Source organism: Myxine glutinosa, chromosome 1 (genome assembly GCF_964187855.1).
Source record: "Myxine glutinosa chromosome 1, kmMyxGlut1.1, whole genome shotgun sequence".
Taxonomy (NCBI): domain Eukaryota; kingdom Metazoa; phylum Chordata; class Myxini; order Myxiniformes; family Myxinidae; genus Myxine; species Myxine glutinosa.
The window spans coordinates 160076744-160101918 of record NC_136261.1 but is presented as its reverse complement, the minus strand read 5'-3'; the positions used below and the strand labels follow the sequence as shown (position 1 = coordinate 160101918).

At 43.3% G+C, this 25175-nt stretch overlaps 1 protein-coding gene across 1 annotated transcript in view; it reads left to right on the top strand.

Annotated features, from left to right (window-relative positions):
- LOC137430341 (uncharacterized) overlaps positions 1 to 16803 on the top strand; it is a 130235-nt gene extending 113432 nt beyond the window's left edge. The window contains exons 18-19 of the mRNA XM_078771154.1: positions 11910 to 11954; positions 12982 to 16803. Coding sequence (XP_078627280.1) covers positions 11910 to 11954; positions 12982 to 13104 — 168 coding nt within the window. The 3' untranslated portion in view covers positions 13105 to 16803. The remainder of the gene's footprint in view (positions 1 to 11909; positions 11955 to 12981) is intronic.
- The last annotated feature ends 8372 nt before the right edge of the window (positions 16804 to 25175 follow it).

Sequence of the window (25175 nt, the reverse complement as noted above, 5' to 3'; positions counted from 1 at the left end):
GGAATGGGACCAGTTGATTGGGGGAAGGGGGGTTCTATCAGTATGTTTTTCTTCTGGACTATACATATCTTTTCCTGGTGCACCTTGTGACTAAGCAACAGAGCCCTTGTATATAATTCATTTCAGATGCAGAAAGCAATGGGATGACCACTATGCAGATTATTCCATAGTATGTTTCCTCCTAATATATATCTTACATAAATATCTCAGTTTCAGGGGCGGAGAATGCTCTGATGGCATTCAATGTATATGGCCAATGTAAATTGACTGCATGCTTCTAAAAGATCTCATTTTTGTATTTTCAGAGATAGAAAATGAACTCTTTATATGGTAAAGAGACCTGCCCTTTATGCCAAAGGGGATTGGACTGTGAGGAAACAGTATCAGTTCGTGAGAAAGGAGCAGAAGGCATCAACCGTGCAAGTGCCGAAAGGGGTGTTGACATCAGAATTCTAGCTGGTACCAGTGTTCACAAATCATGCCGAGTGAATCACATAAACAAAAAGGACATTGCTTTAACCAAGAAGGATCATGCGGAATCAGGTCCATCAGTCAAGAGGAGTGCTCGCATTTCCCTGGGACCATATTAGTCCTTGAGCCAGACCAAAAGTAATGCTCCGGCGGGGGGAGTAATTCTCATTATGATTTTCCATTAGACCAATGTCTCAAGTGTCAGAAAAGGTGTGATGGACATCTGAGAACGGTAGCTTAGTGCCCGGATGGACGCCATCTTTGAAACCACCCAGCTCGAAAATGCCCATTTGGTGGGGTACATTGTTGCACGTGTATCTGGACTTCTATACTAGCTATCGATGTGCGGTTGACGACTAAATATACGTCCGATGTGTACCGTCTAAATAAAAAATAATATGAAGCATTTTGTTTTAGATTAATTATTATAAAAATCAATTATCGAAAAAAAATCATATATTTTTCAATATTTTATTATTAGACTTGTACTTTTTTTAGTGAAACAACACTGGTATGATTTTCCAAATTATGCATTGTGCTACACCGTTTATCTGTCTATAAAAATAACTCAAAAACTAAAACATATCATCCACCACGAGTTTACAACAAATAAATGTAAAGAGGCATAAAATGACTTAGGCCGCCGCTGGCATTATCTATTCTGACGATAACGCAAGTTAGGAATGTCGTACGGAGAGGATTTTAACACCATACGATATCTAATAAGCAGGCGGAAATTGTTACATAGGAAATCTGCACTTTGGTGGCCATCTTGGATTTCAAAATGGCCGCCAATTGTATTAATTATTCATTACTAGAGTTTGGAAAGACGTATGGAGCTGATTTTAACACCATACGATGTATATTCCTAATAAGCAAGCGGAGGTATCATTGAACATGTCATGTTTTAGTCAAATAACACCGGTATGATCTTCCAAATTATACATTTTGCTAAACCGTTTATCTGTCTATAAAGATTTTCAGGCAATTTGGCCTGCATTATAATAGAGAACAACATATGCTATACAATATACAGTGCACACAAAGTTAATCATCAGAGTCGCCATCAGAGTCATTGGCATCCTGAGCCACGATAGCATCATCCTGCACCATGTTGGAGCATCCCTGCAGCTTACACACAACAGTGCACTTCAACCCATTCAGTATGCAGGAGCAATCTGACGGTCGACACGTCCTTCTGCATGTGCATGAGATGAGATTCAAGACGACATCTGGAGCTGGTAGACCCGCCATCCATCGGATTGTGAGCGAACCGCCATCATCGAGTTCCCAACCATGTCCTGCTGATGGTGTTGGGACGTCTGGTAGGTTTTCAAGGCTGCGTCGCCAGATAGCCGCCTGATAGTTGGCCCTAAGCGTATGCTGCATCAAGGAGTCTTCACAAGGCGGCAATTGTCCAGATTCGATCTGGCCCTTCTTTGCACAGAACATGTGATAACGGAGCGAATTAACACCGACGATCTTCGTGTTCTTGGCGTACAGCTGACACGTGAAGGCCTGAATGCTATTGAAGACGTCTGTTGGTACATTCCACGAAGATCCCAGATCTGTGAATGCTTGAAGATACAGCTCATTCGCTTGCACAAGCTTCAAAGCCTTTATCTTTCCTTGGCTAGCCAGAGCACTCACAGTGTCACACCCGCTCCATGCATGAAGCCCTGGCAATGCACTGCAAACTCCAGACCCCAATACCGCAGCCAACTTTCCAACGTCGATCATTCTGACTCGAACCTTTGTTCCTCGTCTGATGAAGAGCTGACTATCGATGGTTCTGCTGAGATGAAGACTGATGATCAGAACGTCAGTGTCATCTGCCACTAAGATGATCGTCTTGTAGTGGGTAGCGGCGTGCTTTGCGTGGAGAAACATACGCGTGTCTGCTTCCTCGTGGCTACATTCGAGTGCTTGCACCAACTTCCACCTATCGCGGGTCAGTACCAGACATTTTTCACCACAGGTGACATACAGTGTTCTGTTGCCTAGCTTTTCGCGATTTGTTTCATGTTTCCACGACTCCGCCAGAAACACAACCAGTTTCTCCTTTGTCTGGCTGCAAGCAAGGAGACGCCGCCAGTTCATGATTTTGTGTGCGGGTCTGATCTCGCTGAAACTGATGCCTTCATTTGAACCGCGGTTCACACGCTCAGCTGCTTTGATGGATTCTTCTGTGTATGTGTCAAAGACAACATCGATGCGCTCACTGCCTTGACCAGCGTGAAGCGCTGCAGCAAGGATGCGGTCAGATAGTTCTTCGAACGTGGCGTTCTCGCCATGCATCTTTTGTATGAGAGCCATCGCATCAATTATTGTTGCACTTCGCTTGTCAACGTTCTCGGCTGGTTCCACAAGACCTTCCATGTGTTTCGCAAGTGCAGCTTTGTTCGTTTTTTTCATTGACCCATCAACGTTTGCCAAAGACCATGGTAACGGCCCTAGTGGGTGACAAAGGACAAGTTGCATGTCGAGGTTCCTTGTCTTGGCGATGAGTATCATGGTGGCAAACAGTTGTCTGTCAGCTCTCAGGACGATCTCCTTGTTTGTGCCCTTCACAACTTTCTGCTTGATCTTACCAAAGGTCTTCAAGTTTAGCTTGTTCAATGTGTCATGAAAGCCTGTTCCCTCTTCAAGACGTTTCTGGAAGCTTTGATACGCCGCTTCCCCCTTTTGCAGGGTGTTGAGTAGGTCATTAGAAACGTCCTCCCTCGCAGCCGCTCCGGTAGATATACTGAGAAGACATGACGGATCATCGGCGAATGGATTGGTCCAGTCATTTTCCAGTAGATCACAGATAGCTGTGACGCCAGACTCATCACGTTTGATGCGAGAAGTAGACAAGTCAGGGTGCTTGGCGTGAGATGTGTCGCTGCCATTCACAAGGATAGTTTCTCGTAGTTGCCTCAGTGCAGTAGCCCGATTTTCTGCAGTTAGATAGTATCGTGACACAGCCCCTTGTCGAAGACTAAAACCTCGTGTTCCTCCAGCTGTTTGCGTATCTTTGTTTACTGTTTCTTCTGTTGTCTGATCAACAGCGATTCTGGCAAATGGATTCCCTGGTCTAAGCTGTACGGAGAAGTAGCCTTGATTGAAATGCCTGTACAACTCGGGGCATGTTTCGTGGAGTTGCGTCATCTGTGCATAGTACACTGGTAGATATCTAGCATAGTTCACCTTGTTCATTGCGAAACACCAAGGGATCACTCTTCTGACACAAGCCAAGTGAAGCATCCAGTCGCCTTCTCTATCCGCACGAATCAACCCCAGCAGGGTCTCTACCATATCAATATACATCATCCAGAAGCGAGCCAGGTCTCCATGTTTGGTTCGCAGAAAATGTAGGTATTTCGCGAACATGTCAAAGCTCTGTACACATGAATCATCATCGAGAGCAGCAGCGAGAGTCTCGTGGCAAACATCCTCCTTGATGCTGCGAATTTTGAGGTCAGTGCTTCGAATCTGGGGTTCCTTGTCAGGATGATTGCTTTCTATCCACACCTGGAAGCCCTTCCAAATGATGCGCATTAGTGCCTCGTACATCAACTTGTGGAGTCGCACAGCACGGTTGTATTGCTTGCCTTCCAGAACCCTGTTGATGGAACCTTCAGCGATTACTCCTGACTCAACAGCTACATCCCGAAGGCCTGCATCTCCAAACATTTTCCCAATGCTCGACATGAAGTTACAGATGGTATGGAAGTTCCCCATCATGAGCACGATTCTTCCATATCGATCGACATCTTTCCATGCTATTTCGGTCGCCTTAGCAAATAGTGCCTGGTCTAGCACCACCGGTATACGCTCAAGCTGAAGTGATGACATGATGTTCAGAGCTTCTCTGAGGATTTCTTGCACTGTTGCCATATCTGTGGCAGGCGCGTTTATAGTCGGCAGGTAGCCAACTACATCTTCCGTCACCTGAACACGATCTCTAGTCATGATGTTGAAACCAGTCCACGAACTGATTGTCTGGTCGCATGGTTCCAGCATGCGAGTCATAATCCATACGTGATTTCGGCGCTGCGCAAGGGATGTTGCGCCTGCAAGAGTGTCAGAAAGATCTGCAGGCTTGATTGCAGGTGGGCCCTCTCGTTTCCCACCGCTGTATATTGGAACTAAATCGCTGGATGACGGGATAGATCGCTTCTTATCTGCTTTGGATACTGCCGATGGAGGTTGGGGCGGCAAACACGACTGCGACTTCGGTTGGACGATGATACCGTTGACGCGATGCGATGTTCCGCCACCACTCAGCGATTCCTCTAGCCTGTCGATGTTATCGAATGCTAATACAGTCGGGACCGAAGGGTGCACATGTGACGGAAGTGGTACTGTATCTTTCTCCACACTTGCTAATTTGTCTATGCATAGCGCTGTCTCGATTTCTTCCAGAACTGTGTACGAACATCCGTGCCCGAGTCGATTCAATATTCTGATGACCTCTGTATTACCGGTGAGCGTTTTCATGACCCACGGAAGTAGGACATGCTTCGATGTTCTGATGGTACCCCGGTGTACAGCATTGATGATATCTTGAGCCATCGACCATACCAGTGTGTCGGCACGCGCAGAGCTACCCCCACTCCCGCAAATCAAAGTATGCAGAAATACACGAAGAGAATCTGGTATCTTCACGTAATCTGAAGTGAGTTCTGCTGGCTGAGGCGGCCAACGTTCATTGTAATGAGCATCTTTGATCTGGTGTCGCAGTGAAGTAGCTGCACGCACAATGTTACTTTCACCGTCCGTTCGTTCAAATGCTTTCACTTCTGCTTTCAGGTTTACGCACTCTGCAGCAATCTCTCGCTTTGTCAGATTATCGGGCATCAAGTATACACGGTGTTTCACATTGAAGAAGATGAGCGATTCTCCAAACTCTCTTTGTAATGTGCGCTGCAGATTCTTCTTGATGGAGTCACGAACATCAACTGAAAATGTATCTGAAGACAGGATATCTGTTGCAACATCAACTATTGGAACAATCCTCGGGTTCAAGAACAAGTCAGTGCGAATGAAATTGAATATACATCGTATCATTTCTTTTTTCTCGATATTATCTTCAATGTCAGTTTCTACCTGAGGTTTTTGGGGCCGTGTGTAGTTTCTATAGCAGGAGAAGTGGTAGTGAGCCTCAGCTGCAACCATATCTCGTGTAGTCAATGCCAAAACTCTCTCATCATTGCGAGCTATCGCAGCATCTCTTATTGTCTTATCTGCTCGAAGTTCAACAGCCAAGACAACTGTTTCACGGGTACGACTGCCTTTTATGAATTTTGAAGCACGCTGGCAAAAAATGCATTTATCATCGTAGACCGTTGAAGTTGATCCTGTCTCTTCCCGTGATGATCGCCAGTATCAACTGAAGAACTTCTAGCTGCATTGGTCAAAGTAGCTAGGTGGTTTTTGTGAGTGAAGTCTGATCTACAAGCCCTATGGTATAATATTGGAATATTAGGAAGTTCAACTGCGCCTTCTTGGACTAGCTTTAGAATTGGATAAAAGTTTCTAACTGCGGCTGCGTCACACAATGTCTTCCAAGAACTGTTGCCCGCTGCCTTGCTTAGTTCAGAGAGTGGCGACTTCTTGCTGCACAGGATGCACGTTCCGGACTCAGGTTCAATCTTCGCCCGTTTCGCCTCGACACCGGCCATCTCAGCTGAAAGAACAAAAAGACTGACGTTAGATTACTCCGATATCCGAAAAGCTCGCCAGCTTACATAGACATACTCATCCAAGTCAGTGAACATGTTAGATGGCGCCACAATACAACTCTTTAATAGAGTTGTATGTGGCGCCATCTAACATGTTCACTTTTAGTTCTTAAGCCACCCACCCCCCCCCCCCCCCCTCAGAAATTAATCAGGTCACCGCAACAAATCTCAGACTGAGATATAGAATATAGAATATAGATATAGAATAGACTGACGTCACTTTCGGCACTGGGTTCTGTGGGTTGATTATCGGCGGGAAATTCCAACTGACATAGTTTCGGTTTGTGGAAAGTGCATGCCTTTTCATATATTTTTTGTGTACACTCGTGGTGGATGATATGTTTTAGTTTTTGAGTTATTTTTATAGACAGATAAACGGTGTAGCACAATGCATAATTTGGAAAATCATACCAGTGTTGTTTCACTAAAAAAAGTACAAGTCTAATAATAAAATATTGAAAAATATATGATTTTTTTTCGATAATTGATTTTTATAATAATTAATCTAAAACAAAATGCTTCATATTATTTTTTATTTAGACGGTACACATCGGACGTATATTTAGTCGTCAACCGCACATCGATAGCTAGTATAGAAGTCCAGATACACGTGCAACAATGTACCCCACCAAATGGGCATTTTCGAGCTGGGTGGTTTCAAAGATGGCGTCCATCCGGGCACTAAGCTACCGTTCTCAGATGTCCATCACACCTTTTCTGACACTTGAGACATTGGTCTAATGGAAAATCATAATGAGAATTACTCCCCCCCCCGGAGCATTCACTTCAAAAAATGGCCGGTTGGCTCAAGGACTATATGACAGTAAAACACATTGCCTTTTCTGCGGCACTGAAGTTAAGGAAGAGGGCCCAAAGCGAGGCCATGCAGAAACAGCCAGTTTTGGCTACGTGAAGACTGACGCATTTGTTAAAACTATATCAGTTCATTGCAAAACAAGGAGCGATGAATGGGCCCTTGCTGTTCAAGGCCGCATTGAATATTTTGAGGGTGATCTCCATGCAGCTGACTGTGTGTACCACAAGTCCTGCAACATTAATTTCCGCACAATGCGAGACATTCCACAACGGTTCAAGCCGACTGAGTCAAACAAGAGACGAAAAATGGGAAGGCCTAAGGACAGTGACCAGAATGAGGCTTTCGATAAGGTGTGCTCTTTTCTTGAAGACAATGATGAGGAACAGTTAACAATTACAGACCTCGTGGCTAGAATGGAACAATACCTGGGCGATAGTGAATCCAATGCATATGGGAACCAATACATGAAGGAACAGCTTAAAAAACGATATGGTGAATCTATATTCATGGCAGAGGGTAGAGGCTTAAAAGATATTGTGACATTCAGAGAAAAAATGTCCCAGATCCTCCGTGACCACTACAATGCACCACGAGAAGATGATGAAGAAGCACAAAAACGTGCAATTCTTCAGACTGCTGCAAAACTAATAAAAAGTGACATAAAAACAACAGTTGCACCACATGGGGATACATACCCAACTACTGCAGACCTAAGCCTTACTGCTGCATTGGGGTATGTCCCAACTAGCCTGCGATTCTTGCTGCAGCATCTTTTGGTCGGGAAAGATACATCTAGGGAGGTTGCTGGTATTGGACAAGCAGTCATCCAAGCAGTGCGTCCAAGGGCTGTAATTGCACCATTGCAGCTTGGTCTTGCAGTGCAAATGCATCACTTGTATAGGTCTCGTTTCTTGATAGATAGTCTATCAACCTTTGGCTTTTCCTCATCTTACTCCGAAGTGCAACGGTTTGAAGTAAATGCAGCCTCTTCTCTTGCTCCGGATGTGTTTGGAGGTGACACCGACATTCTTGATACATCCTTGTTATTTGCTGGAGACAATGTGGACCACAACATCATAACGTTGGATGGAAAGGGTACCTTTCATGGGATGGGCATGATAGCAGCTATTACACCAGGGCGTCAATCTAGCCACATCATATCTAGAAAGAAAATGTCTGACAGGAAGCTCGTCGAACTGACGAAGATCAATATAATAGATTACCGCTATGCAGAGCACGTCAACCGCAACCTCAAATTTCAGCCCCTCCCTTTGTTATCAATTTGTGATCGCCCAATTGACATATTATGGGAGATGTCATTTTGCTTCGAAAAGAGTGCACCAAATTGGCAAGGCATGATGCACTTTCTGCATGAGGAGTGTGATCACCCAGGGAAAGCCTCAATACAGTTTCTCCCAATGATTGATATGAACCCAGGTGACAAAACCTGCATCTTGTCAACTCTTGATTACCTGAGCAAACTTGCATCAAAACACAACATGCCAGCAATCATCACATTTGACCAACCGCTGTTTTGGAAGGCCTCTGAGATAGTGAATGCTCTTCCTGCTGATAACCCAATCCATAATGCAATGCTACTGCTTGGGAGCTTCCACACATTAATGAATTTGTTGGGTGCCATTGGAAGTTTGATGGATGGAAGTGGACTGAAAGAGATCCTGGAAACAGTGTATGGTCAAAATGCTGTTGTGCACATGCTGAGTGGGAAGGCGGTGCAACGTGCTTTTCGTGGCCATTTGCTTGTGGATCAGTGTCTTACACGTCAGGTTGTTGGCAAGATTGTGGAAGTTGACCCTGGGTTTCAAGAACAAGTGGCAGAACTGGAGCGACTGTACATTTCCCTGGAGACTGTCGAAAGTGACACTATAGAGTCTGTGTTGCAATCAGAGTGCATTCATTTCATTGACAATAGATTGAATCAGGAAAGGAATAAACTTGCAAAGGACTCGAAAACCAGTGCACTTTGGATCAACTACCAGCGTATGTTGGGAATTGCAAGGGCACTTGTGGCAGCTGATCGGACGGGGTCCTGGGATGCATCTCCAAGCCATATCAGCTTGCTTGCCGATATTTGCAGCTGCTGGCCATCCCAATTACCTGAAGTCAGCTCGACTCTATCTCGAGAAGATGCTTGCGTTAGAGGATGACAACCCTGAGGTTCATCAGAAGTTCCAATCTGGTTATCATGTAATCCGGTGCAGTGACCAATACTGGGCTGGCCTAGGCTCTGATCTTGTGATAGAACAGACATTAATGCGCTCACTGAAAAGCCAAGGGGGGCTGACTCGAGGAAGTGGGATGTCAGAGCACCAGAGAGCAGTTTGGACTCTGTCTTCAACCATATCGTCCTCCTACAACCTTGCTATGCAAGAACTGACCTCGAGTAGCTACTCAACAAGTGAACAACATAAGGAGTTGACAACATCCAGGGTGAGTCGAGATGAAGCTGATCGTGGCAAAGTTGCCGAAAAACTGGACAGCTTCACACCATTTTCTGATGACAAGTCATTGCGCAATATCATCACAGGGGTTACTGCAAATGAGGATGTCAATGTTCATGACCTATTCAAAGTAGGTAGTGACATTGTCAAGAAGATGGATGATCACCCAGCTTACTCCTATTCACACAAAAGGAGTTCTAAAGCCAAGACACTTGCATTCAGCAGGGCAGTCAAAGTTGCTGAGGACCGCACAATAGATCCAGCGTTACTATTCCAGAGGTTCTTAGTGGTGTCACAGACGGGAGATCTCCAGATAGGTGAAGTGATGAAATATGAACTCTGCCCATACCCAATGTCTCTTTTTGAGGCAAAAAACATCCTGCGCCAGCCAGATAAACCACAGTTGGCGGAGGCAATAAGGAATTATGCTACAACCAAATCTGACAATGCTGTCAACCAGACAGTTCCAGGAACAGATCACTATGTTCTTGACGGGGGATCACTTATTCGCCGCTTAAAGTGGACAGAGGGATTCACCTACAGTTCCATTGCAGATGAATATGCCTCATTTACAGTACGACACTATGGCAAAGCTACTGTTGTGTTTGATGGTTATGAGGCTGGGCCAAGCACAAAGGACTGTTCTCATCAACGTCGGAATAGAAACAAGAATGCCACCAAGGTTAACATTACGGAGTCAACAAAATTTGTTGGGAAAAAGGAGGACTTTCTGTCGAATGAGTCAAACAAGCAGGCAATGATACTGTTGATTATAGAGGTGTTGCACAAGGAAGGCTGTGAGGTGATCCAAGCAGAGGGAGATGCTGATGTTGAGATTGCAAAAGCGGCCGTCGCAAATGCGGCTCCCAGATCTACAACCCTCATTGGAGAAGATACAGATCTCCTTCTCCTCCTGCTCTTCTATATGGTGGAGACAAACTGCATTGAACTCTATTTCCGTTCTGACAAGGCAAAATCAAATGTCTACAATATCAAAGTCCTTCAGCAGATACTTGGAAATGCAGCCTGCAGAGATATATTGTTCCTTCATGCATTAACTGGCTGTGACGCAACGTCTCGTGTCTTTGGGATTGGAAAGAAGTCAGGGTTTCAAAGAATCATCAAGAAAGAAAAGGAACTGATAGACAGCTCAAAGGTGTTCTGTAAACCACAGCAGAGTCAGGATGTTATTGAAACTGCAGGCTGCAGAGCAATGGTGGCATTGTTTAAAGCAAATCAGAACGACTCATTGGCATCGATCAGATACAACATTCTCTGCAAAAAGGTTGCAAGGGCTAAGGCATTTGTCACTCCTGAAAGACTGCCACCCACATCCGCTGCCTGCAAGTTTCATTCTCTGCGGACCTATTACCAGGTAATGGAATGGATGGGCCTTTGTTGTGGAATGGAGCCAACGGAGTGGGGATGGAAGGTAGAAGGAGGAAAACTTGTTCCAGTGATGACAGACAAAAGCCCTGCTCCAGACATACTACTTCAGATGATTCACTGCAACTGTTCAGGGGGGTGCAAAACACTAAGGTGTTCATGTAGGAAGCATGGATTAGAGTGCACCAGTGCATGTGGACATTGCCAGGACAGCAACTGTGACAATATGAGTGTTGAACCAGACATAGAGGAGGAGGAGGAGGACGATGAAACTGCAATCTAAGACTAGAAGGCATATGGTACTTCCACATGTGTCAAAATTGTCCAATTTTTTATATGTGGCTTTCCATGTCATAGACTGGCAGAAACAATCAAAGAACATATATTTGTGCAAATATTTACTTTAAATTGCGAATGGTCTCAGGATTAGCACTGGATAAACTACCAGCAACGATCATAATACAAATATTGGTGCAAAATTTACTTTAAATTGTTAGTGGTCTGATGATTATCAGTCAATTTTTTTACGTTTTATCTGCCGGCAGCCATCTTGTTTTCTGACGTCACTGAGGGACTTTCCCATGCGTCAAAATTGTCCAACTTTTAATATGTTGTCTTCCACTTCATAAACTACTAGAAATAAGCATAAAACAAAAATTTGCAATTTTTTTGGGGTCAGGCAGTATATTGACCCGTCTATTATTTTTCGAGAAAATTGTGAGTTATTTGGAAAAAGTGTGAGAGTGCCAATATTTTTGGCCAGGACTGTACATAGTCACAAAGGTACTATTTTATCATTCAAAAACAACCGAGGAAATACAATATAGGTTTCTGGCAAATGCAATGTCTCTCAATGGGAAGTCAGAGTAATAAAGGTAAAGGTATTGCATTCAGCTATTCATATATTCAAGACATTAATACAGACATAGGACTCAAAGGTGTGCTCGTGCGAGTGCAGTATGTTCACGTAGCTGTGAATGTTTTAATTATAACATAAGTAAGATGCATTTTCCAAATCTTTGCCTTTTTTTATCTGTGTCATGACAGAGCACTGAACACTCCTTGCTTCGTTCATCACCAGCAGTGGAACAGGTGAGGAAATGTTAGAATGGATATCAGATATAGACCGAGTCAAGGATCCACTGCACTGATTTTGGTCATCTTGATAAGGCTAAGGTGAAAATATTCTAATTTATTAGGAGATAATAATAGATGTGTTTTTTTTGTTCTGACAACAGACTAATGAAAAGTCAGTGGTAACTCGTTTCACACAGTGGCAAACATCCCATCAACGTTTCAAAGATAAAATCCCAAGCTATGAGGAGCAGCTAAAAGAGACAGGACTTTTCACATTAGAAAAGGAGGCGATTACAAGGGGACTTGATTGAGATGTTTAAGATAATGAAGGATAGAAACAAAATAAGTGCAGAAGAGTTTTTCAGCAGAATGGAAACTGACGGGACAAGGCGTCACGGTTTAAGAGTGAAGAAGAGGAGAGTTAGGACAGTAGTAAGGCAGAGGTCTTTCCCTCAGAGAGAGGTGAATTTATGGAATGGTCTCCTTACAAGGGTAGTGACAGACGAGTCAGTGGATAGTTTTAGAATTGAGTTGGATAGGGATCTTGAAGTAGTGGGTATGGGGGAGGGTTACAAAGATGTTTTCACAATTGGCAGGCTTGATGGGCCTAATGGCCTTCTACATTGAAGTTCCTTGTATTCCCTTCTATAAAATCCATTGTTTATAATGTCTGTTGATGAAGACTGACACTAGCCTTCACAGAGACAGGTATTCCATTGTATCAGATAATAATATGGATGTTCCAATAGAGAATTCCCATAACTGCTTGCAAGTACACTCCCCCACCCCCTTCTTCCTCATTGTACATCAAATATTACATTACAACTTTTGAGTCTCATAAACTTTAGAGTGTGTATTCATAAACTCGTTATGCTTCGCCAACAATTGGACACAGACAGGTGTAAAGCTAACGCCCCATATGAAATTAACTGAAAAAGTTGTGATCAATATCTGACACCATTGGCTATCTTGGATTGTCATTTTATGATTCACGAAGGTACATACGTGACTTTTTATTCGCTTTTTCTGCCCCTTTCTGTAGAATGGTCAGTCATCTCCAAGTGATCCAGAGAGCACCTCAACACAGGGCCACAAAGGCCTTCGAATGTTGCAAAATCTGACATCAAGCATGTGGAACACAGAGACTCGCAAGCGGAAGGCCTGAAAGGCACTGCGGCACTTTGATCGTGGGACAAAACAGGATGAAAAATTACTGTACAGAATAATGTGAGCAGTAAGGCAGAGTAGTCAGGAGTCATAATGGAGTTGGTGGAAGGGAGGAGTGCAAAGATAGTATGGAAATTAGGAAATGGTCGATGGAAAGAAAGTAACATACAGATTAGAGTTGAGTATCAGTGAAGGACTTTTACAGTGGACACCTGAGTTATTTTAGATTTAGCACCTCTGGTGGGTAACTATAATGAGCAGGTGTATAACAGACTTTTAAAATAATACTTTCTTGGTTTTTCCTGGCAAGGAGCAATACTTGCCTTGAAGCAATGTATTTTACATGTTACATTCCTGAAGTTGAATGCATCTGTTGAAACTGCAATTATGTCATTTCCTGGTCGACATTGTGGAAAGAACCGCTTTTGGTTGTATGCGGTGAATGTATGGAATGGTCTCCCTTCAAGGGTAGTGACAGGATGAACACTAGGTAGGCCTGCTAACTTCTGCTGCATAAAGGAGCTTTTCCGCAACACAAAAACTGTGGCTTCATGTCCTGAAACATTGTGGTGCTTAGGGGTTTGATAAGCCAACAACAAGAGCCGAAACGAAAATGAGTGATGAGTTGACAAAAATAAGAATAGGTTGTATCAGAGTGCAAAGCAAACAAGTCTTCCTGTAAGCATGGAGATGATAGTTACTATACCTATGACTTGTTACCTTCGCCACCGAAGGTGGATGGAGGTTATGTTTTCACCCCTGTCTGTCTGTCTGTTTGTGAACAATATATCTCAAAAAGGTGTGGACGGATTCGGACAAACTTGGTGGAGAGGTTGGGTGTGTGACAAAGAAGAATTGATTCAATTTTGGTGAGGATCCGGATCCGGATCCGGCTAGTAGAATTTTTAAAGTGATTCTTCACCATTGTTAGATGGGGCCAAAAACTATATTTAGCATAATATCTCAAAAAGTTGTGGACGGATTTGGACGAAACCTGGTGGACCGGTTGTGTGTGTGACAAGACCAAATCGATTCGATTTTGGTGAAGATCTGAATATGGATTCGGATGCGAGAATTATTTAATTTTTAAGTGATTCTTCACCATTGAGAGATCGGGCGAAAAGCGATAAATAACATGATATTAAAAAAAGGTATGCACGGATTTGTACGAAACTTGGGGGATAAGTTGTATAAGTAACAAGAACAAGCCGGTAAGATTTTGGTTCAGGTCCGAATCTAGATCCGGCCTATCAGTGGGATACACAACATAAACTGTTCAGCCTTGCGGAGGTTTGCTCTCTACCGAGTGCCGTTCTAGTTCTTCCATGAAACTAGACCTCTGTATTAACAAAAACGTTGCTGCTGTTTTACATAAGTAGCTTTTTAATACCATGTTCAGACACTTTTTTCATCACTTTTTGTTTTTGTCATTTTCTCTTGTTTTTCTTCTCAGTATGTTTTAGTTCTAAGTGCTCTATTTGCAATGAATCAAAGCAGGGCTTTGGGTTGTGTATATTCAAATACTTGCTCATGTGTTCAGACCTTCATTTTTGCAGAGAGTTCCATGCTTTGCCTCATTATTGAACATAGTTGCGATGTACAGATAAGAGATTATTATGTTTTTACGTCTTTAATGATGGAGTGACAATGCTACAATCTATCCTTCCAGCTGTTATTTTGACGTCACACTACACTATCCTGTTATATCTTGTTCTCTACGAAACCCTATACAGTTGGAACACTGCGGTCTGGTCCTTAGTAGTCCTCATTAGTGTGAAGTCACGTGCTAACCAGAAAAGAAGGAAAAATATAGTGTAAACCTGTTTTAAACCTAAAACGGAGTCACGTTGTTAAGCACAGAGAGAAACAATTCATCGTCAGTATACCTTTTGCTGAAATTCCCATGACTGCTCACTCTTGTGAAGCCATACCTTGGCAGCTTGGCAAGTTGGCCAAACATTCCTTTATCTTCTGAAAAATAAAGGGAGACATTCGTCTTGCAGTGACTGAAAAATGCTGGAAAACGGCTAATTTTATACCTTTAACATTATGCATTCTCAAGAAAACAAAGCATTGCAACGTAAACTACAGAATAACTGCAAGAATGATCGCTTCCAAATACACTTGGACCAATATCTCTCCACATCAGCCTGGTGTTGGCTGAGCAGTGAGGGTGCCGGCTTGAGATCCAAGGATCCTGGGTTCGAATCCCGGTCGATCGCTCAATTAAAACCAGGGGGGTTGACTCAGCCTGTCATCCTTCCAAGGTCGGCAAATTGAGTACCAGTTCACTGGTAATTCCCTGTGTGTCGCAAGAGGTGACTAACGGGGTTGGTGACAGGAAGGGCATCCGGCCATAAAACATTGCTTCAATAAGGGGACCACGGTGCCCGAAAAAGGCCAACCCCTGCTCTGCGGGGGAAAATGGCCTCCAAAGGTGGTTTCAATATGTCTCCACATATGAATATGACGATAAGTAATCTGTCATAAAGTGTGATGAAATGATGGATCATTTTGAAATTACGTATTTACATTTTACCATAACTCTGGTCAACCGGTTTCAGCCCGATGCCGCAGAGAGCAGAACTGGTAACACAGAATGACCAGGGTATGGCCACAGCACAAGTTTCCGAAAACCAAAGTAAGAGGATAAATCAATTGTACATTGTCATAGCGTGCACACTTATTCAGGACGTGGATATTCAGGATATTCACACCACAAGGATTCAGAACCAGGACAGACTGAGAACAGACTTTGCCAAATGAAATGAAACCATCACAAAGATGATGGGAAGCTCAATTGTCTTGAGGATGCTTGTAGCATCGTTTTTATTTAATCAACAATTAGACCCGGAACTTATTGAGATTCCATTATATTGAGATTCCACTATCGCATGCTATTCTTCTTGCTTTCGTGGATAACTGGGAAGGCATTGTGAATTTTGACGAGAATGTTTATAACTTTACGATTAAGAAGGTGGATCAAAGAAAGTGAACCCATTTGTTGCTGGAAATTGGAAACTTCCCCGTATGTTTGCGCACACAGCTTTAGCATTGTAAAGAAAAACGTTCAAGATGTGATGGAATCATTTGTATATTTATGCTCAGCAAGTAAGGATTAAAGACTTTTTAAAGTAATTGATTTCAGAAACAGATGCCACTTTAAGAGGATGTAATTTTAGTAAATAAACACTGTTTGTTTGTGCTTCGGTTTCACGTACTTTGGGGACGTTTTCACGTACGGAACGTTTTTATGATCATCGTTTCATAAACATTCATATCTTTACATTTGGTGAAATTGATTTGAGTTTGAAGGGATTGGTTTTTCCCCCCTCTGTTTTAGAAACAATAATTGGTGACATTTTTCATGATTCAAAGCGTTGTAACTTTTGGGATATGCCAACAGGTGATTGTTAAAAAATAGATTAAAAAATTACAGGGAAAGTATATCTTTTACATCAGCCTTCTGCAAATTCACGGTTTATTTTAGCTTTTTGTACCAGGTTGCTGTTTCATGTAACTTCCATCAAATCACATTGTTTGTTCCATTGTGTTACATGAACTCAGCTTCAACCCCACAAACGGTTCCTGTAATTTATTTTTTTGTTTGCTTGGGGCTAGTTGGCTTTTTTTTGTATAAACACTACATTATACTGAGTTGAACTGCAACTTTCAATGAATAAACCAACTCTGCCAAGTTTTGTCATTTCCTTTGACATTATCGTTAACATTCTTCCATCATGTGTTTAAAATTGCTTTGTGATGTCTAAAATGGCAGTGACGGATGATGAGATGCTCTATTTGGACGAGGCATAAAAGGAAGGGGAAGGGTTTCTACCTTTCAACTAATTTTATGCTTCATGCATACAAATTATAAACCAAAGCAAAAATGATGTAACAGTTGGCCTGAGTTTGTGCTTTTGCCTCCATTAATCTGTTAGCCAAAGCAATCATGTGCATTGGCATGGAACAGCGGGCATTTTTCATCAAATACATTATTTATTTGTGTTGTTTATTTTAATTTTAAAGTTAATTTTATTCTCATGTGTTGTTTTAATTGTGGGCGAATTTTCTTTCTTTTGAAGCGTATCCATTGCCTACAAATCCCTAAGTACTCCACCATATGTCGAGTAAAAGGACAGTGCACCTGGACCTGGTTTCTCCATGTGTGCTTAAAATCCAGGGGGGCCTACCACAACATTGTGACCAGCTGCTTTTCGGACTACTGCACATGGAGATTTGATGACGACAATGACAAATAAAAGCACTTTCTAAAAATGTAAATCATTGCGTTCTGATGCCCTGGTCAAATTCCCAATTCCTGCAATAACCTATTCACCCCACATCAAATAGGTGACACATTCAGGGTTTTGTTTTCAGCCAAAGCAACTGCTTCAGCAGAACCTATGGGCAGGAAGTATTGTATAATTACCCCTTTGAGTTGAATGGTTACAACAATATTATAGACTTTAAACAGTTTGGATTGCGTCATGGAAGGCAGCAGGACATTTTAAGCATAATTTTACTGCTTTTTGTTTTTTACAAATAATTTGCATGTCTGTTGGGCCTTGTCTGCTGAGTAATTCAGATTTTCAAGGAATGACTTGTAAGTGTAATAAATGACCACGGATGCCCAGTGTGTGGCTTGCTATGGAGACCAGCGTTGCTACATAGTTATAGATCATGACTGATGATTAGGCCCACAATTTCAAGCAACTGAACCTATTCTATCCAGTGGATGACCATGGGAAATAGGTGGTGTGGGTTAGTTTGACGATCCTTCTGAAGTGACATGGTGAGAATAAGATTTATTAGGGTTGAAAGTTGAAACATGTTCCATTTCATCAGGCCATCTACTGTCGTGGCCAAAAATATTGGCGCCCTTGCACTTTTTTCAAATAATGCACCATTTCTTCCAGAAAATTGTTGAAATGAAAAAATATTTTGGTATCCACATATGTATTTCTTTGGTTTGCAGTGGAACAAAACAAAAAAAGGTGAAAAAATTACGAAATCTTATCTTATTCCACACAGAAATCCTAAAATGGTCCGGACAATATTATTGGCACCTTTTAGAAGTTGTTAGAAATAATGAGATTTCAAGCAGGTGATTCTCCTTTACTTTGGAAATGAACTCACCTGCGGTGAGTTGCCGGTGCCTGCAATATAAAAATCACTCATTCAACCAGTTTGAGTCGAGAAAAGGAGTTATTCTGCTGTTTTATGTCACTGTGTGTACCGCAATGAGCATGGAGAAAAGAGAGAAAACCAGAGAATTGTCTGAGGAGGTCAGACACAAGATTGTAGCCAAGCATGGATAATCTCAAGGCTACAAGTTCATCTCCAGAGACCTTGCTGTTCCTGTGTCCACCATAAGTAATGTTATCAGGAAGTTTAAGGCCCATGGCACTGTATCCGACATCGCTGGGCGTGGCCGCAAAAAAAAAATTGATCAAAGATTGCAGCGAAGGATTGTTCGAATGGTGGAGAAAGCACCTCGATCAACTGAACTTCAGACACCAGGTATGACAGTTTCAACTCACACCATCCATCGCCAACTCAATGAAAGGGGATTCTATGGTAGGAGACCCAGGAGGACCAAACTGGAGAGAGACTGACTGTTTCTTCCTTTTATTACAAGAGTACAAAAAATCAGTTATGTTCAGTCACAAAGAAACAAAACACAATAAAATGGTCTCAAGGAAAGGTTATTTTCAAATCATCATCATCAAGTGTGCATATGACATCATTAAAAACCCACTTTTCTTTAAAACATGTTAAATTCTTGTTCATTTTAAAAAACCGGTACTCTAGCTTTAGTCTTGCATTTACAAGAGCCTTAAGGGTGAGCAGTACATCACATGACGAGTCAGAAGCGTTTCCCATTTTTTTCTTCCTGGATTTATAAATTGCAAACTTGGCCTGGCCAATTAAAAAATTCATTAAAACCACATTCCTAAGGGAAGACGGTCCTAAAACACCATAAATAAAAACATTGTGATTGAAGAGGGAACCAAGCTTCACAAAGCGTTCCTGAAGGAATGTAAAAAGAGGTTGCAATCGTTCACACTCCAGGTATATATGCGGTAGGGTTTCAATGGATGCACAGAAAGGGCATAGATTAGAGTTAGCAGTAGAAAACCGGTTCAGTAAAACATTATAAGGTAAAATCCAGTGTACAAGTTTCCATTGAATATCTCCAACATACTTTGGAGTAGGCAAGAGATAAAAACTTCGCCAATTGGGGCAATTGGGTGGTATTGGGGGTAAAACATCCCGCCATCGAAGCCTCGGGTGCTCAGAAAATGTTTTTGCGTATAAAATTTTAACGTACGCGTTGTACAGAGTTTTCTTTGGAAAGGCGGGAAGGGATAATGCAGTATCATCAGGGCTGTTCAGGCCAGGGGACAGATTAAGTGGCGGGCTGAAGACTAGGAGTTTGGGGAAGTCACCCGCTGTTTCCTCGGGGGAAGGGCCAAGTTCCTCGCAGGTATTACGATACGTTGTGGATATCCCTTGAAGGAACCGAGAGATGATCCTGACAGATTTTATTCCGGCTTTTTGTGCCACAGCGGCAGCACTCAGCCGGCACCTCCCAGACTCTGTCATGAGGTCTTTCACTCGCAGCAGCTTGGCATCAACAAAACGTTGAACGAGTCCCCTATTATTCAAGCTGTTTTCCAGGAAGGGGTTGTAGCATAGGGGCTCGTTCAACAACATTTCCATGTTGTATGTTGCCATTTCACGGGAAAAGGACAGGGCTTGCCAGGCGTTCATCACCCCTTGGTAAAAGGTGGGCAGCAAGGATGAATCGATTTGATGAGGGTTCATCAAGAAAAGTTCTCGGTCGTAACCCAGCTTGCATGTGAGCTGTAATATGCAGTTAGCCAGAGGCCTCCAGAGTAGGGCTTCATCTCCATATACAAGTTGGCGCACGATATGAAGCCGGAAGACCATAATCCGGCTGCGGATATCAATAAGACCTTGGCCACCTTCAGCGAGTGGCAAGTATGCCACGGGGGGTTGGAGCCAGTGTTTCCCGCTCCAGAAAAAGTCGACAATGCTCTTTTGCAGTGTAATAAGAAGGCTCCCAGGCGGTTGTAGGCATATCATCTTATGCCATAGCATAGAGGCGACAAGATTGTTAATGACGAGAGTTCTTCCACGGTACGAAAGTTGGAAAAGAAGTCCTTTCCAGCGGGCCAGTTTTGCCATTACCTTGTCTGGTAATCCCACCCAGTTCTGCTGCTCAAAGGTGTTGTCTCCGAGGAAAATACCGAGGTATTTAATGCCACTTTTCTGCCAGTTCACTCCTCCTGGTAGGACAATTGGCGGGCAATCTCCAGGTCCTATCCAAAGGGCTTCACTCTTCTTCCAGTTTACCTGGCCTGAACAAGCCTGACAATATGTTTTTAGTGCCTGAGCCACCGCAGTGACGTCAGTACTATTTTTTATATAAATACAGACATCATCTGCATAGGCAGAGACTTTTAGCGGTGTGGTAAGAATTGATCCAGTGAAGCCAGAAATGTGCGTACGTAATTGGAGCAGAAGAGGTTCGATGGCAAGAGAGTATAAAAGTCCAGATAGCGGGCAACCTTGCCGTACTCCCCGTTGTACAGCAATGGGGCTACACAATACTTGATTGATTTTAAGAACACTGGATATATTACAATACAAAAGTTTAACGTACGAGATAAAAATAGGTCCAAACCCAAAATTCTCTAAAACTCTAAAAAGGTACATGTGGTCAATACAGTCAAAGGCTTTTCCTTGGTCAATAAAAAACAGACCAACATTCATATTAAAATTGTTACAAAACCGAATGGTATCACGGATAAGAAAGATATTATTAAAAATAGTACGTCCAGGAATACAAAAGGATTGATGTTCTCCTATTAGTACATTCATAAAAGGTTTCATTCGATTAGACAAGGCTTTGGCTAAAATTTTATAATCCGTACATAAAACAGAAATAGGACGCCAGTTCTCTATAAGTTGAGTGTCCGCTTTCTTAGGAATTAAGGTGGTGACTGCTCTCCGGCAACTCCACGGCAGTTGTCCATCCTCTAAACATTCATTCAATACCCGCAGTAGGTGAGGTCCAATGGTGTCCCAAAAAAACTGGAAAAATTCACTTGTCAGCCCATCCAGTCCAGGGGCTTTATCAGGTTCCAAGGCCTTCAAGGCAGCGGTGAGCTCAGGTAACCTAAGAGGATCCTCCAACTGCTGCTTCTGATCCTCCGCCAATGTTGGAAGGTTAGAAACAAGTTCCGATATTGCATCCTGGTTAATGTCATGTCGCATAAACCGTTGTTTAAAATGTTTCCGGGCACATTCCCTGATTCTGCCATCTTCATAAAGGAGTTCCCCATCATGGAGCAAGCGTGTAATCATTGACGAAGAGGCCCCCCTTTTAAGGCTGAAGAAGAATTTGGTTGGAGCATCAAGGTCGTGTATGTACCTCATCTTCAGGCGCAATAAAGCATTTTGTGCTCGCCTTTCGGATATGGAATTCAGTAAGGCCGTTTTTCCATGGATTTGTTGCCTCATTCCCTGGTAGCTCACACTTGCGGTTCCCTGAAGCTGTTCCTGTAATTCTTTCCTCTTGAACACCATACGCACGATATTGTTGGCAGAACAGTCTGATGTGCGTTTTGGCATTATCCCACCATTGTCTGAGGTTTGAGAAATTCCCTTGGGAGGCAACCAGAATATTCCAAATTTCCGGAAAAATGTCCTTAAAGGTACTATCATCAAGTAAGTTGTTATTAAATTTCCAAAAAGCACTCTTGTGTTTCGGGCAGGGGGCAGAAATTTTGAGAAATGTTGCGCTGTGGTCCGAGAATCCTGATGGGCAAATTTTGGATGACAGAACGAGGCGTTCAAGTGGAGGATTAATATAAAACTTGTCCAAGCGAGCAAGTACAATATTACCCTGAATGCATCGACACCATGTGTATTGCCTGATTGATGGGTGCTGTACCCGCCATATATCTGTCAAATTCATTTGTTTTAAAAATTTGGTGAGAGGGATTGTGGAGGCAGGATGGGGCTCTGCACTGTTCCTGTCGAGTTGGGGTTGGAGGGTGCAGTTAAAATCTCCACCAATACAAACATGATTGTCTTGGTTTTTTAGGGCGTTTTGACTGTCGAGGGACGTTAGGTGTGTCCCGAGGTCATTAAAAAAAACTCGCCGAGCTACAGGCGTACTTGGGGCATAGATATTAAAAATAGTATAGAATTTTCCATAGTAGTGGAATTCTAGGGATGCTAGGGATCCCTTGTGTATTTCGCCGAATTTAAGCGATGAAGGCGAAAAGGAGGGGCTAAGAATTATTGCGACACCGCCTTTGCGGGAGTCACCGTTACTAAAGAAGGACAGGCCGGGGAAGAGCCTACACCACTCTGCGACACAGCAGTCGTTGGCATGGGTCTCTTGTAAGAGGGCAATGTCAACTTTCTTCTGTAATAAAAAATCCCTTACTTGAACTTTACGGACAGAGCTACATCCTCCGTTAATATTCAGGCTACAAATGGAAAAACTCATTACAGCTATAAGGAGGAGTGACCACCACTCAATTTTTTGATAGCAGTTCATTCTTAGCTTTTTGCAACCACTTCTTTAAACGGTGACGTTGGGAGGAATTGAAATTAAAAACGTGGGGCCGTTTTACCATCAGTTTAGCGGAATGTATAAAATCAGGTAGCTCCGGAAAAAAGGTTTCTATTACAACATTCCTTTTTCGGAATGTGTCCTTAAGAAACCTTTTTATCTCGGAGGGAGGGATTGGAGGGATTTCTTCTTCCTTAAGGCTACCACATTCACTAACAGAGTCATCTATACACAAAGAATTAAGTTAAGCACCCCCCCCGTTTTTTTACAACCTCGCACATTACAAGTTTGTTGTCGTCAAAACAGTGTAATATACCCATGATATTGCTATATTTTCTGGAGAAGTGATATTATGGTCACATAAAAACATAACAATCATGCCGTTTTCAATATTTTATTCTGAATAATTTAAGGTGAAATTTTTTGGGAATTTTAGGCATATTTTCACCTCAATTTAAGTATGGAGCTATAGGTCCATCACGGACAGTGTGGATGACGTTTATGTTTTCTAACGTACAGTCATTGTTCTGAGAAGACCTCTAGCGATCTTTGCGTCAATAACGTGTGTAGGACCCACGTGATCGGATCACTGACTCAACCCTACGTCTCATAGACCCTGTAAGCCGTCGTATGCGTTGCTGTGGCAGGTTGTTCCATTCCCGATGTAATGCACGTTCCAATTCATCCAGATTGGCTATTGGAGGGACCATCTTCGCAACCTTAGAATATATGCCAATGTATACATATACACAAAGAATATATATTAGGGGGTGCTTAACTTAATTCTTTGTGTAGGGGTGCTTAACTTAATTCTTTGTGTATATATCAGATGGCTCAGATGGTGTGTCACACTGGTTTTCATCATTTATCTCCTCACCGTCATCACATCCCTCCACGTTATCGGATGGGGCATAGTCCATAGAGGGGGGGGGACGGGGAGGGAGAGAAATGAGCCATCTTCAGGGGAGGGGGGGGGAGGGGGGGCACTAATTTTTGTGGTTCAACCATATCAGTTTCTAGGTCAGTAGACAAGGGCGAGGATTCATCCACATCTATGTCCTCCAATACCGAGAAACGATTTTCTGTGACGAGGGACAAATCTAGGCCAGAGAGGAGGGGCTGTCGGTTTTCAGTTGTAGGTTTTTTTAAAGAGGTGACCGTTTTCATCTGTTGTTTGCAGATGTCTTTTTCCTTTTGGGCAGACTAATTGAAACTCGTCCTGGTTAGTGGGAAGAGATTGCAAGGGTTTGGGGGGAGGGGGGGGGAGGGAGGACGTGATCATCGGGAGGGGGATCCCATCGGCTACCACGGCGGGAGAGGTAGGATCAGTTATAGCAGGCAACAAGCTGTGATTGGACGATGTCGCCTGGGGGGTGAGATCTATAGTTAACAGGAGATGGCTGCAATTAGATCCTTCAGTAGAGGGAGGGGCCCCTGTTTCAAGGGGAGGGGAGGGGGGTACGGCGGGGGGGTTTGGATTGGTGGTAAGAGGGCTTGGGTCGGTGGTGGACAGATTGGGATCAGTGGTGGTAAGGCTTGGGTCGATGGTGGGAAGGTTCGGGTCGGTGGTGGGAGGGCTTGGTTCGGCGGCGGGAGGGCTTGGTTCGGTGGTGGGAAGGTTTGGTTCGGTGGTGGGAAGGCTTGGGTCGGTGGTGGGAGGGCTTGGGTCAGTGGTGGGAGGGTTTGGACTGGTGGTGGGAAGGTGGGGGGGGGGGTGCTTATTCCCGGTTCGGAGGGGAGGTTGCACTTGTGGAGAATTCTCTTTTCGGGGGCAGTCATGCTTAACATCCCCAAATTGTCCGCAGCCAAAACATTTTAGAACGTTGGTGGACACGTACACTGTATATTCGTTCTGTTGATGTTTTAATTTTATTATAAGGTTTAAATCCTTCTGGGAATTTTTTAAAATCATAAATACTTGCCGCCGGAATGAAACCACGTGCCTTAAATCGTTGTTTCGTGACCCGAAGGGAATCATGGAGATACGAGACACGATGGTACCGTATCGGGACAACTCTTTAATTAGTACATCGTCGGATACAAATGGGGGGCAATTTGATATCACGACTTTTATCGCTGGGCTATCTAGTGGGGAAATCATTACAAATAAATCTGGATCGATTGTCAAACCCTGTTCGACAATTTGTGGGACACAATCCACGTCGGACAAAAAAATAACGATCCGCTTGTTCATCCGCGAAGCGGCAACAACCTTGTCGATCCCGACAACACGACCGGTTGCGAGGACAACGTCCTCGACACTAACCTCACGTTCCGGAGGTACACAAAAGAACCCGTGCTTACGGGTCAGGCTCTGAAAGGCCGTAAATCGAGATAGTGCAGCTGCCATGCTGGAACAGCTGCACTTACAACCCCTCCCCAACTCGGGGAGGGTGAATATATAATACAATCTTCCCTACCCGAACTCCGGGAATGGGAAGCAATCAGACCTC